The 12,166-nt window shown below is 42.9% G+C and overlaps 1 protein-coding gene across 2 annotated transcripts in view; it reads right to left on the bottom strand.

Moving 5' to 3' along the window:
* The window catches only part of EIF2D (eukaryotic translation initiation factor 2D), a 41,302-nt gene that overhangs the window by 27,372 nt on the left and 1,764 nt on the right, over window positions 1-12,166 (bottom strand). For both annotated transcript variants that reach the window (XM_018561316.1, XM_018561317.1), the window contains exons 2-3: window positions 6,007-6,197; window positions 1,080-1,163 (exon numbers count right to left, since the gene is read on the bottom strand). In XM_018561316.1, coding sequence (XP_018416818.1) covers window positions 1,080-1,163; window positions 6,007-6,197 — 275 coding nt within the window. The remainder of the gene's footprint in view (window positions 1-1,079; window positions 1,164-6,006; window positions 6,198-12,166) is intronic.

Here is a 12,166-nt window from a genome sequence, read left to right as displayed (position 1 = left end):
CTGTTCATTCATTCATACATTTTCTCAATACAAGCTAAGATTCCCCCGAGATTGGGATAAATTGCAAATTTTCTTGTATATCCATTCAGAAGCCTTTTGAATAGCATATACATGGATGCCAGGAATTAATTTACAAAGGCTTTAAAAGTGAATAATGATCCTTTTCAAGCACAGTTGTTTATAAATGATCAGCATCAACTTCAATAAAAAGGTAGATTTTATGGTTTTTAATTAATAATATTTTAGTCATAATCAACAGGTGCAATAATAAACCACTGAAAAAAAAAAATCAAACTATTATAGTATTATGGACTATGGGTAAAGCATAACACTGAGTATTGTAACTATTGAATATGATCCACTTGGCAACCAGCTTGAGCTTTTTTTCCTTTCAAGATTGATTTTAATCAATAAACATATACATTGAATTCTCAGACACTTTAATTTTGCATTTAGAGTAAATATACCCCTATAAAAATATTGCATTGCCCCATGTCCATTTAAAAGGCACGCAGGGGCACATTTGGAGACACAGGGGCCCCATTTGAAGGAACCGGAGCACACAGGGGCACAATGGGTGACACATTTGAAGACATGGGGGCGCACAAGAGACACAAGGCGCAAAGGATGCAAGGGCACACACTAAACACTTGAAGATACAGGTTGCACTTGAGTAAGGATGGAACACAAGGCCCTCTTAGAGACATAGGGGTGCATAGGGACACTAAGGCACAAGAGAGGCAGTGGTACAGCAAACACTGGCAGAGGATACAAACAACTGAAGGCAGGCATGGAGGACACCAGTAACATTACTGTAGAAGTGGAGTTCAACTTTGGTGTAGTAAAGCATTGCTTGTACACAAAGCCACATGCTGGCTCGCCATTTAAACCAGCACCAATTAGGAGAGTCCCATCCTGTATGGCTGCTGCACTGATCAGGAGAGCTGTCTCCCTTTTGGCTGTGGTGCCGGCAACCTCTAGTATAAACGTATGTTACCATGTAAACTTTAGATCCACCAATACCAGTTTAATACTTGGAAGCAGCCTTTTAAAACTCAAACAGAAAGTAAGAAAATTACCTGCACCGCCATTCATTCTTTCAAATACAGGTGGCCATGTGCTGAACACTGGGAGAATATCTGGATGGCGCCAAAGAGTGTAAACTGTTTGAACATAAAATTGAGCATGATCATTAACTTATAAATTTCATAAATTTACAACACATATAACACATTTTTCTCTGAAGTCAATCATAAGTTAGGCGATAAGACCAACCTTTAAGCCGTTTGACAGTTCTTCTTTAAAAGAGAACTATGGGGTAACCTTTTTATCCCATAATTCTCTTAATGGTCACGGGAGGACATACACTAACCTCCTCCCGTGACCCAAAGCTCAGTATACAGCGAGCTATATACTGAGAGAGCCCCGGCACCAGGACAGATCCTGACAATACTGTTGAGATCCACCCAGCTGGCTGATTAATAGCGGGCTCTGTAACTAGAGGCAGAGCCAGCTGTGCCCGCCCCCTCCCCTGTCCGTTCCTCTATTCAGCACTAGGGGATCGGAGAGGGAAGGGGGGGGGGGAATCCCTGCAGGGAGCGGTGACTTATCTTGAAGATAAGGGTAAAGTTCATCTTTAAGGCTTTAGGAATGTCTGTGCTGGACTTTGCTACCATTTTGTGGGTCCTTCGGTCTGGATAGTGGCTGCTGGGCTTCCGTTTGGTTGCTGTGCTCCGTCACCACAGTTTTTATGATCATCCCAGGAAGAAAGCTGGTATCAGAGTGAGGCTGAGTCAGCTGAATGCTAGGCTTACGCCTTACCTAGCTCATTCCTGCCAAAGGTTCAGTCGTTTTAGGGCAAAATGTATGAGGTAAGGGTCCGCCTGAGTAAACCAAGGGATTTAAATGACTGGTGTGCCCTTATCTTTACAAAGACCTTGATTCAATGCACTGAACCAGAGAAAAATATTGCGTTGGAGGGACGGATGTCGACATAGGTAATGCCTGGTGTCATAATGCTGTTGCACTGGAAGCAATATGTAAACCTAAAGTGAAGTTTATATTGATAAAATGCAGGTCTTTTCATCTTCCAAGGGAGTTTACATTTGTACTTGCATTTGGTCTATACATCCCACTATATGTGAACTATACAAATTCAATGCAGGCCGACTATGTGGCAGTGCGTAAATGGCCAGACATCCTGACAGTGTTTGCATTGTTGCCAGGGACTTTAAGATTTAAGAACTATTTGCCAAAATTTTATTAGCGTTGTCATATCCCTACTTTGGATCACATTTACACATTTACACATTTTGGTGGATACAAAGGTCTCCTTCCCCACCACTTTGGATTATCAGATCACATTTACATTTTTCTTTGTCCAGATTATTCACAGGCTAATTACAGGATTGAGCCAACAAAATAAAATGGTGACTGTTTGTTTGGATGGAGCAATGACTGCTTGGCAGTTTTGAACGTACTGAGTGAAATATACCTAGAGAAGCCGCTACCATGGAGAACCAAATCAGCTTAGAAGAATATGTAATGTGTACAGTAGGTGGCAACTACTAAAATAATTTCCCAATCAGAAACCTTGGGTAAATGGGAAGGAGAGAGCCCTGTCTAGAATAATGCAGCCTTCAGGTCAGGGGACAGAAAGGCTCACAGACATGCCAGAGCGAGGCTAAAAGTTGCCATTAAGAAGGGTTAGCTGATGAATCAGTCAAGATTGGAGAAGGACCTTAAAGTATAATTAAACCTTTTTTTTTTTGCATATATCTATTGCTATTAAGCAGTAGACGTATGGAAAAACATTTTTAAAAAAATTACCAAATAGGTTATTACTTACCTGTGTCTCCGCCGCTCGCTCCCGTCTGAAGATCTGAAAATTCTCCAGTGGCCGTGAAGGATCATGGGGCGGGTGCATGCGAGTTCAGATCTTCGGCCGGGAGCAGAGGAGAGAGAGACCCAGGGTAAGTCAATGTACGCAGCCCGGCAGCGTGCACGCGGACAGACTCCGTGGGATACAGAAGACACAGCAGTCAGCGCTGGATCAGAGACCGGCACCTGCACTGGAGGGACTCCCAAAAACTACAGGAGAAAAGAAGATGATCGGATAAAGAGGCATCATTTAAGTTCTTAAAGCAGCAGGGGGGGGGGATGGGGATTTGACTTGGCAGGTTATACAGTCTGTGGTAGGTGTGACATTGTGCGGCAATACCACGGTAAAATGTGGCATCAAACTCACCCAGGACTCCCAGCAAGAAGGGCTGAGGGGTTCCAGGAAAGTACTTTTACCAGAAAAGAGCTGGCTATACATATCTTTCCGGGTTTTCTGGAATATAGTTGGGAGATTTCTAAGAGAACTGGGAGGGAAGAAATCTCCATTCCTGGGTCTCGGCGTTAGTGGTGACCAGCACCGAATGATTGTGCACAGCCCTTATAAAAAGACTGCAGGCTAATGTTCAGTGTTCCACCTGGGAGACAGAGGAGGTCTCTATGCAGAAGTCAGGAGGGCTCCACCCTGGGACCAGTCTGTGTCTGGCGGACTGAGTAGCATATCACCTGTGGTGGTGAAAAGACTAGCCTGTTTTTTTTTTTTAAGGTCCGTGATGCGTGCATCGAAGACTCGATCACATACATACATTTGAGCAGACTAGCCTGTGTGGCAAAGAGGACAAGAAACAGCCTGTGTGCAGCAGTTTGGATACAGCCTGTATGGGAAAGGTGTTCGGAAAACAGACAACCTAAAGTCGGTGAGACTTTGAAAGTGATATTTTGGATGAAGAACAAAAAAAACTGTACTTTATGTTTAAAAACCTCTGCAAGGGAAAATCGGTGTCAACTTTTGTATTAAAAAAAGTGGAAAGCGAGTGGAAGTGTCCTTAATGCGCTAACATTGGAAGCTAAATCTCACACAGGGTATAAAGGTTAAAACGAGAACTATGGGGTCAGGGCTTTTCCCCATAGTTCTCCTTAGGGTAACGGGAGGACACAAACTAGCGTCCTCCCGTCACCCTAGGCTCAGTATACCGCGAGCTACTGAGACGCAGCAGTATACCACGAGCTACTGCTCGCGGTATACTGAGACGCCGCAGCATACCGCGAGCTGCTGCTCGCGGTATACTGAGACGCCGCAGCTGAAGCGGATCTCGACAATTGTGCCGGGATCCGCCCAGCTGCGTGACTGACAGCTGGCTCTACCTATCTAGAGGCAGAGCCAGCTGTACTCTCCCCCGTCCATTCCACCAGTCAGCGCTGGCGGATCGGAGGGGGGAATCCAGCCCCTCCCCTGCTACGGCACAGAGCCGTGACAGGATCGAGAGGTGAGCGAACGCCGGTAAGTGTTCGCTCACCTCCCGATCTACTGAGCCGACCTGTGACAGTCTCATTGTCACAGGTCGGCTAGAACTATGAGGTGAGTGAAAAGCACTCACCTCATAGTTCTTCTTTAACAAAGCCTCTCTCCCTGATTATCTACAGCAAATAATTTGTATGCATCTCAATAAGGATGTAGCTGCTTCATCCTCAGGAGAGGTGCCTCTTGTAGTGTCTGTATCAGATGTGAGATGTGTTCTGTCTGGAGTAAATGTGAAAGAAGTGGCAGGGCCTGATAACATCGCTGTTTTACAGAACTGTGCTTTTCTGTTACCTGATGTAAGGCTGATCCAACTTGTTTTAAAATGTCAACTATTGTCCCTGTACCAAACAAATCTGCTGCCTCTTGTTTGAATGTCTATTGTCCTGTGGGCCTCACATTTATTGTTATGAAGTGTCTTGAGAAACTGGTTCTCCAGCATATTAAGGAGTGTATTCCAGTGGGTTTACATCCTTTTCAGGCAAATAGGTCGAATGAGGATGCTATTACTTTATCTCTTCATAGATCTCTCCCCCACCTTTAGGAAGAGAAAAGTTCTGTTTGAATGCTTTTTGTGGATTTTAGCTCTGCATTCAATTCAATTTCTTCTGGAAAGCTTGTATACAAGCTAGAAATGTTGGGTTTAAGCAACCCTCTCTGTATTTGGATTTTAGATTACCTTACCAACAAGCTGAAGATAGTTAAAATTGGAGAACAGTCTTCTACTGTCCTGTCCCTAGTTACAGAAGCCCCTCAGGGTTGCATGCTTTTAATTATAACTATGTTTTCCTATTTGAGGGAAACTCAGTCATTAATGTACTACTAATGGCGGGTCCCACCATGTATCCTGGGTTCCATGCCCCTTCAGTGGCAAGTGTTGGCGGAGAGAGGGGAGGGAGACCAGCAACATTCGTTCGCTGATCACTCCCCACACTGAATGAACCTAGAAGAGATTATTCCAGGTTCTGAGCGGTCATTTCCCAGCCACAGAGAGCGGGATGAAGCCAAAAATAAAAGTTAAATAAAACAAATAAATAACATTTAGAGCCACCACAAACAGAAACATGTATTAGGTGCACAGAGGTATGAAAATTATATTAGCGCCACAGATGTCTGGTATCGCCACACACACTGAAGCGAGTTCAAACATGGCTCCGGCAGTTAAAGGAAAACATGGAAAAAACAAATAAAAAAGGCATGAGAAATAAAGCATTCCTTCATATACTACTTATTGTTATCACTGATTCTGCCTGCAATGCTGGAAGCACACATATAAAATGAGATGAGTCTGGCAATACACTGCTCTATTATTTTTTTTTGTTCAACCCGCGGGCTGAACGAAAAAAATTGAGCAGATTCCTCCTTCAACACTACAAGCACGATGATCAAGGAATTCCCGCTGTTTCTTTTGTATTCTGACAATGGCCGCCGGCCACTGTCAGAATACCCGAACACAGCTGGCAGCTCATTGGCTGCTGACTCTGTTCGAACGAATATCTTTCTGGCTGATCGAGGGATGCTGGCCGAAAGGGTGCCGACAGCTGTGCAAAATTCACAGTGTATGGCCACCTGAAGTACAAATGCTGCTCACAGTTCTACAAATACCAATCTCTGACAGTTACAGTTGGCTTGTGAAAACAAAATCAAACCTGTTGGGTAGAAACGTCTTTCTAGCTCAAATATGATAGGATTCTTGTTGTGGACGTAGACTGACACTGCATCTCCTTTGTGGACAAACACTTTAACAACAGTCAGGTCTTCTTTTGATGGCATTAGGTCAGCAAGATTTTCAGTGGTCAGTGAAGAAAACGCAGAGCTGATAGCTCCTCGCAACTTTTTCCTGTTAAATGTAAAACATGAAAAGCTGAAAACACAGATTCTTCTTCCAAGTAAAATCAAGTAACCGGAAAACAATAGTGTTTGCACATGGTTCCCAATCCAATACAAATCTTTTATATTCCATCAATCGAGGTATAAAAGCAGACATAGCTGCTACGATTAAGGCCTCTGAAATGTGTTATCAGTCCAGGCAGTCCCCGGGTTACAAACAAGATAGGGACTGTAGGTTTGTTCTTAAGTTGAATTTGTATGCTAGTTGGAACAGGTACATTTTTTAAGTGCAACTCCAGCCAAAAAAATAGTTTGTAGTTTTGGATAGGGAAGGTTTAATCCCCTGTAACATTTGTTTTGCTGTGTGTGCCCCTGTGCAGAAGATTTTACTTCACTTTCTGTCCCTGTGACAATTGGGATTTTGAAAATTTTGGGTTGTCGTGGAAACAAGGATTGGTGATAAAGCTTCACTGGAGACACCTTTTTCCCCATGATCACTCTTACAGGAGTGAATTTCCCTTCTAGGGGTAGATTTCCTCTCCCTTCCTGTTGTCTCAAGGACAGGAAGAGAGATTAAACCTTTCTAATGAGGATACAGACAGCAGTAAAAACCTCACAGTGACCCCTCGTCTGCACGTCTAACAAGAGCCAACTTCCTGTAATGTTTGTACAGTACTATGAACCAGACCCATAAAGGCGGGCACGCCTCATCGGCACAAGCGCGAAGCATTACAACTACTGAAATGCTGCGCGGTACACTATGGCTGCATCCTGTGACCCCCTGCTGTGCAGTAATAGCCCCCATTTGTAAGTAGGGGTCATAAGTAAGTCAGATGTTTGTAACTCAGGGACTGCCTGTATTGCTATGTCTGGTTTTGATTAAATAAAGATTTTTATTGGATCTGGAACCGTGGGCAAAAACTTTTTTCACTGTTTATAACAAAGTGCTTGTGGAATTCTTGGTTGTGCACTCAGGTTGGATGGAACTGCATTGCAGGGAGAAGGTAGAGCACTCTCCATTTGTCTTTTGAGCGCATCAAGTGACTTATGCATTCAATGCAAAAGATAAACAGTAAGTATACTATTTTTGCACTGGTTAAGGATTTATAGAGGCAGAGAATGGTAAGGTATGCCCTCCCACTAGGGACTGATATTAGCTTAAGGTTAACCTGTCACTATCAAAATCAATCATAAACTAACATAATGCAATAGCAGACACCACCAGGCATAACATCTCTTTGTGAAAAATAGCAGATTACCTTACAAGCTCCAGAATAAAAGGCGTGTACAGTGTGCAAACACCAATTTTCTTCTAAACTCAAGCTCAACCACACCTCACTTGATCCCACAGTACAATAGTATATTAGTGTCTGCTATACCATTGTAACAATTACTGCAACAATTCAGAGTCAAAAGAAAGTTCTCCTCTTCCACACTCGCAAAAGAAAAAAAATCAACATTCTTTTCTATGGCAAACTCATGCTGGTCTGCAATAGGAAACCCTTTTTTTTTTCTTTTATTAAAGAAGAATTGATATACACCATGGTGCATGGACATGTGCTGCCATTCCTAGCAAAAGCCCCAATAATATGCATCAATGGATAAAAAAGAGCAGACATGACCTTTTTGTGGCTAATGCATGCCAACCCATGTGAAAAGGCGCCATTAAAAACAATAGCAAACCTCTACACATGCATTAAGACACATAGGTGTAGATGGGCCCTAAATGCGGTTAATAATTGTACAGACCATTTTCTTCCTCTGCCTACCGTCTTACTTTAATTGAAATGGCATGACAACAGAGGCAGTTACTGTATGTTCGCATGTCATCACACCTCCCTGTCTCTCACAGATACTTGCATGCTTTTCTTCTCCCTGGCTGCTAATAGTGAGTTATGCGTATCAATGCTGCACAACAGAACAAAGGCAAAAACAAACCACTAAAAGGAGGGAACAGATTTGAAAGGCGTGTAATGGGGCATGTTACTTATATAAGAACAGTTCCCCTGACGGTCCCCCTTAAATAATAGCTGTCAGGCCCCCCCAGCATCTGCCATCTTCTCCCCACCTGGAGCCGCTCCATGCTTCTCCTCAGATCCACGCTGCTCTCCCCCGACTGTATGTGCTGAGGGATCCAAGGAGAAATGGACTGCTGGAGCCGGTGGGGGGCAGAGGAGGGAGGGAGCACTGCCTGCTTTCAGGATGGTCCAGAGGTGTGCAGAGGAGCCGCAGCGAGTGGGGAGGAGAGACGCTATCATCCTGTCAGTTTCAGGATGACTTCGGGTGTGGGTGACCAAGCGGAGGATCACTAAATATCTGTGATATTTACCGATCCTCTGGGAAGAACAAACACTGGAGTGATTTTAACATGAGACGCCTATTTACAGTTTTGCGTTACTTCATTTTATCTTTTTTTACCGTTTCGCAAAAAGGTGCAATTGGAAATTAATATTTATTTATTAACTTAATACAGTTTTATCTTTTAGATTTAGTCTATGAATAGCGTAAATAACGGTTGAAACAAAGTATAGGTATAATCCAGTCACTGATTGCAACCCCGGGTGCATAAATCTGAAGGAAAACCCCTGGGAGTTAAAGATTGTTGTAAGTGGAGTTTAAAACACACCAGCAGGCATATTTAGTAAACAATGGTATACATATAATGTTATACAAAACTTGAAAACCAGACCAGAACCTAACAAGAGGTCTTAGCTAAAATGTAAGCATACATAAGTCTCATTACTTTTACGTAAGCAACTCATGCATACACATTATGACCTCAAATGCGGAATAGTATAAACAGAAAAGCTGTTACTATACATAAGCCATTAGATGTGAAGTCAAACATAATACATTAGGCCCCAAACAAAACAAACCTTCCTTTAGAACTGCAGACATACCACATGGCACAGACTTCTGTTGCAGTGAAAGGTGTGTGGCAAGGATCTTGCCATTCTCATTTCTACCATCAAGGATATTGAAGATTATATTTGTGACCTTACATAGTCTACATTTAGGTAGGTGACAGTCATAATAGCATTCCAGGTAATAAGGTCCCCAATGTGGGCTACAAATCTTCATAAACTCAGCCTTAACAAGATCTACAGGGAAAATTAAGACTTTGGAGACAGAGAAAGGAAAGCCGTGGGGAACACAGTTTGCAGCAAATCAAAAACTAGTTTGGAGGTTGCAACCAGGATACCCAGAAAGTGAGCAGTGTTCTGATGAAGGGTGGAGCAGGCAGAAGCACAAAGGTGGATAAACACGGAGGTGGCTGGAAAAGGATTTAATACACACAAGAAATTTCTCTGGGTGGAAAGAGCACTTGATTATTGCGATGAGAAATATATAGGACATTGTTTTATGGTTATTTATCCGAACCTTACATTTAAAACAAGTTTAATCAAAATGATTGTCGTTTTTTGCACATTATATTGGGTTTTGGGATTCATGTGATTGCACAAGAGTGCCACATCTAAAAAGGTCCCCACACACCTTGCGATAATCGTACGATAATCGTGGGAAATCCCGCGATCGTACGATTATCGTAAGGTGTGTGAAAGCCGTGCGACCTCTACTACTGTAAGGTCGCACGACTTTAAACTTACGAACATGTTCGAAAACCCGCCGAGCATCGTACGATGTTCGGCAGGTGTGCAGCATGTTCGTAAGATAAAAGCCGGGCGGGCCGGTGTGCGCAAGCGCACACTGCCTGTTCGGCATTGCGGTCATCGCAAGTACGATCTGCCTATGCAAGATAGGCAGATCGCACGTTTTTTAAAGTACCTTACAACCATCGCAAGACAAAAGTCTTGCGATGGTTGTAAGGTGTGTGCCCAGCCTTAGTGTGGTTCATTATTAACACTAGTTATATACTGTTGGTTACATTTTATTCATATGTTTCGATTTGTATGTATTAATAATTGTGTGGATTGGGATAACATGATTATGAACAGGCAGGATTCAGGAGTCTGTGAATTACATTTATATATTTGGTAAATATTTGTATATTTTATTGATTAATTTGCACATCATAGATTGAAATGAAATGTTCAGGAATAGGAAGGACTGAGTAGTATTTTGTACAATATTTATATAGAAGAAAAACTCAACTCTTATTTTCATAACACCATTGGTACTAATTTCCCTGAACACCAGACCTAAACACAGGAGGTCTCAGCTAAAATGTAAGCACATGAGCCACAAATATTAGGTATGTGTTCAGTGCATACACACTCCAATGTACAGAACAAAGCATAATACATTAACCTTGGTAGTGCATGCAGTTGCTGTTAGTACAGCTGCAGACATACCACAAAAGGACAGACTTCTGATGTATTGCAGGTATATGGCAAGGTACTCTACATGCAGCCTCTCACAGACACCATCAAATACACAGAAGGGGTTATAGTCTCTTACATAGCCCACACTCAGATGGAATAAGGTTATAGAATTTCAGATTATGGGTCCTATTGAGTGTGCCCATATATTCAGCCTCATCAAACCCAAAATATAGTGATGTATAAACAGATATATGGGTGTAGCACATTAATCTATAGTACTTCTACAAAAGACTAATTAGTAAACCAATGTATGTTAACTTATAACTAGGGATGCAGCGATACCAAGTAACGTACTCGGTACAAGTACAGATACTTTTCCAGCTTCAGTACTAGACTAGAGAAAAATTCTAAAGTTAGGAGGCAGCTGTCATTTGTAAGGAGCACACGGAGCTCCTGGGATATGTACATCTCTGTTTTAATGTATGATTTTTTTTTAGGGCTGGTAATGATTAAAATTTTCGTTTTTGATTAATCAAAACATGTTTTAATCGATTAATTATAACGCACATACAGATCCAACTACATTGGCCTATACATCCCTTCCCTTTGTTAGCCCACGGAGCCACTTGGGGAAGGGGGGAGGAGTCCGTGACGTCAGCGGATCGCCGATGGGATCGTCTGTGACGAGAATGGCGGAGCCCGACGAGCAGCTTCCCGGCTGGCCGTTGTAATCACACGGCCGGCCAGGAGCTTTACATTCAAGCAATCGAGCGTCTCGAGACACCCGATCGCTTGTATTGCCAGCAGCTGTCACTGCAGTTGCTGGTCCCGAGATCCGCTGTGCCTGATGCAGCCGGGACCGGCAGGGCTTCGTGACAGGAGATCAATACACGATCTCCCTTTGATCTCCTCTCAGTCCCTGAATGCAGGAAGTGATGTATATTACATCACTTCCTGCATTCAGTGTCACTTTCCAGCTACAGAAGCTGATGAAGCCGATCTCTGCTTCATCAGCTTCTCTGGGGGTCCCCACTTTAATTGCTGTGCTTATTTAGTCCACTGCTTTGTTTCTCCTGGTAAACTACCTGAAATCCAAGTGCTTAAAATGCCACACTGCAGCAATGGTATGTTCCTTGGCGCCCTCACATACACTGTGTATAGTTTGTGATGACTCGAGGATCCTTAGATCACAGCAGCGGAAGGGAAGACAGAGGCTCCAGAGACCAGTCTAAGAGCAAGCCAGCTCTGAAGTTCGGGTGAGTTTACCTTTTTTTTTTAGCACCTAGGTAAAATCGAGCAGTTAGTCCTTACAGTGTAGGGTTAACATTTCTTAACCCTTGCCCCACTGCAAGGGTTAAGAAATGTTTTGCACAGAGTTCTACTTTAGTTCTTCACAGCAAAAGCAATCTGCCCCGGGATTTAATATGAAAGATTGGAAGTGGTGTTTGTGTTCCCTTATTAAAAAGAAACTTCAGTTTGCCAAAGGATTTTTTCTCTCCCCTACCTTTGGGGCTCTTATTATGCTGTAATACCATACTTACAAGCCCAGAGGATCCAGTTTTGTCTCTTACTTTATCCCGCAGCTGCCCCATCCCCCTTATGACGTAGCGCCAGATTTTAAACGTGCACAGGCAGAGATCTGGCGCTGTGTATTACTCACAGAATAATATGTAAACACACATGCTGCAGATCTCTG

This window comes from Nanorana parkeri, unplaced genomic scaffold (assembly GCF_000935625.1).
Source record: "Nanorana parkeri isolate BGI_ZX_2015 unplaced genomic scaffold, ASM93562v1 scaffold516, whole genome shotgun sequence".
Classification (NCBI taxonomy): Eukaryota; Metazoa; Chordata; class Amphibia; order Anura; family Dicroglossidae; genus Nanorana; species Nanorana parkeri.
Note: the sequence above shows the minus strand (reverse complement) of the source record. Positions and strands in the feature narration are given on the sequence as shown.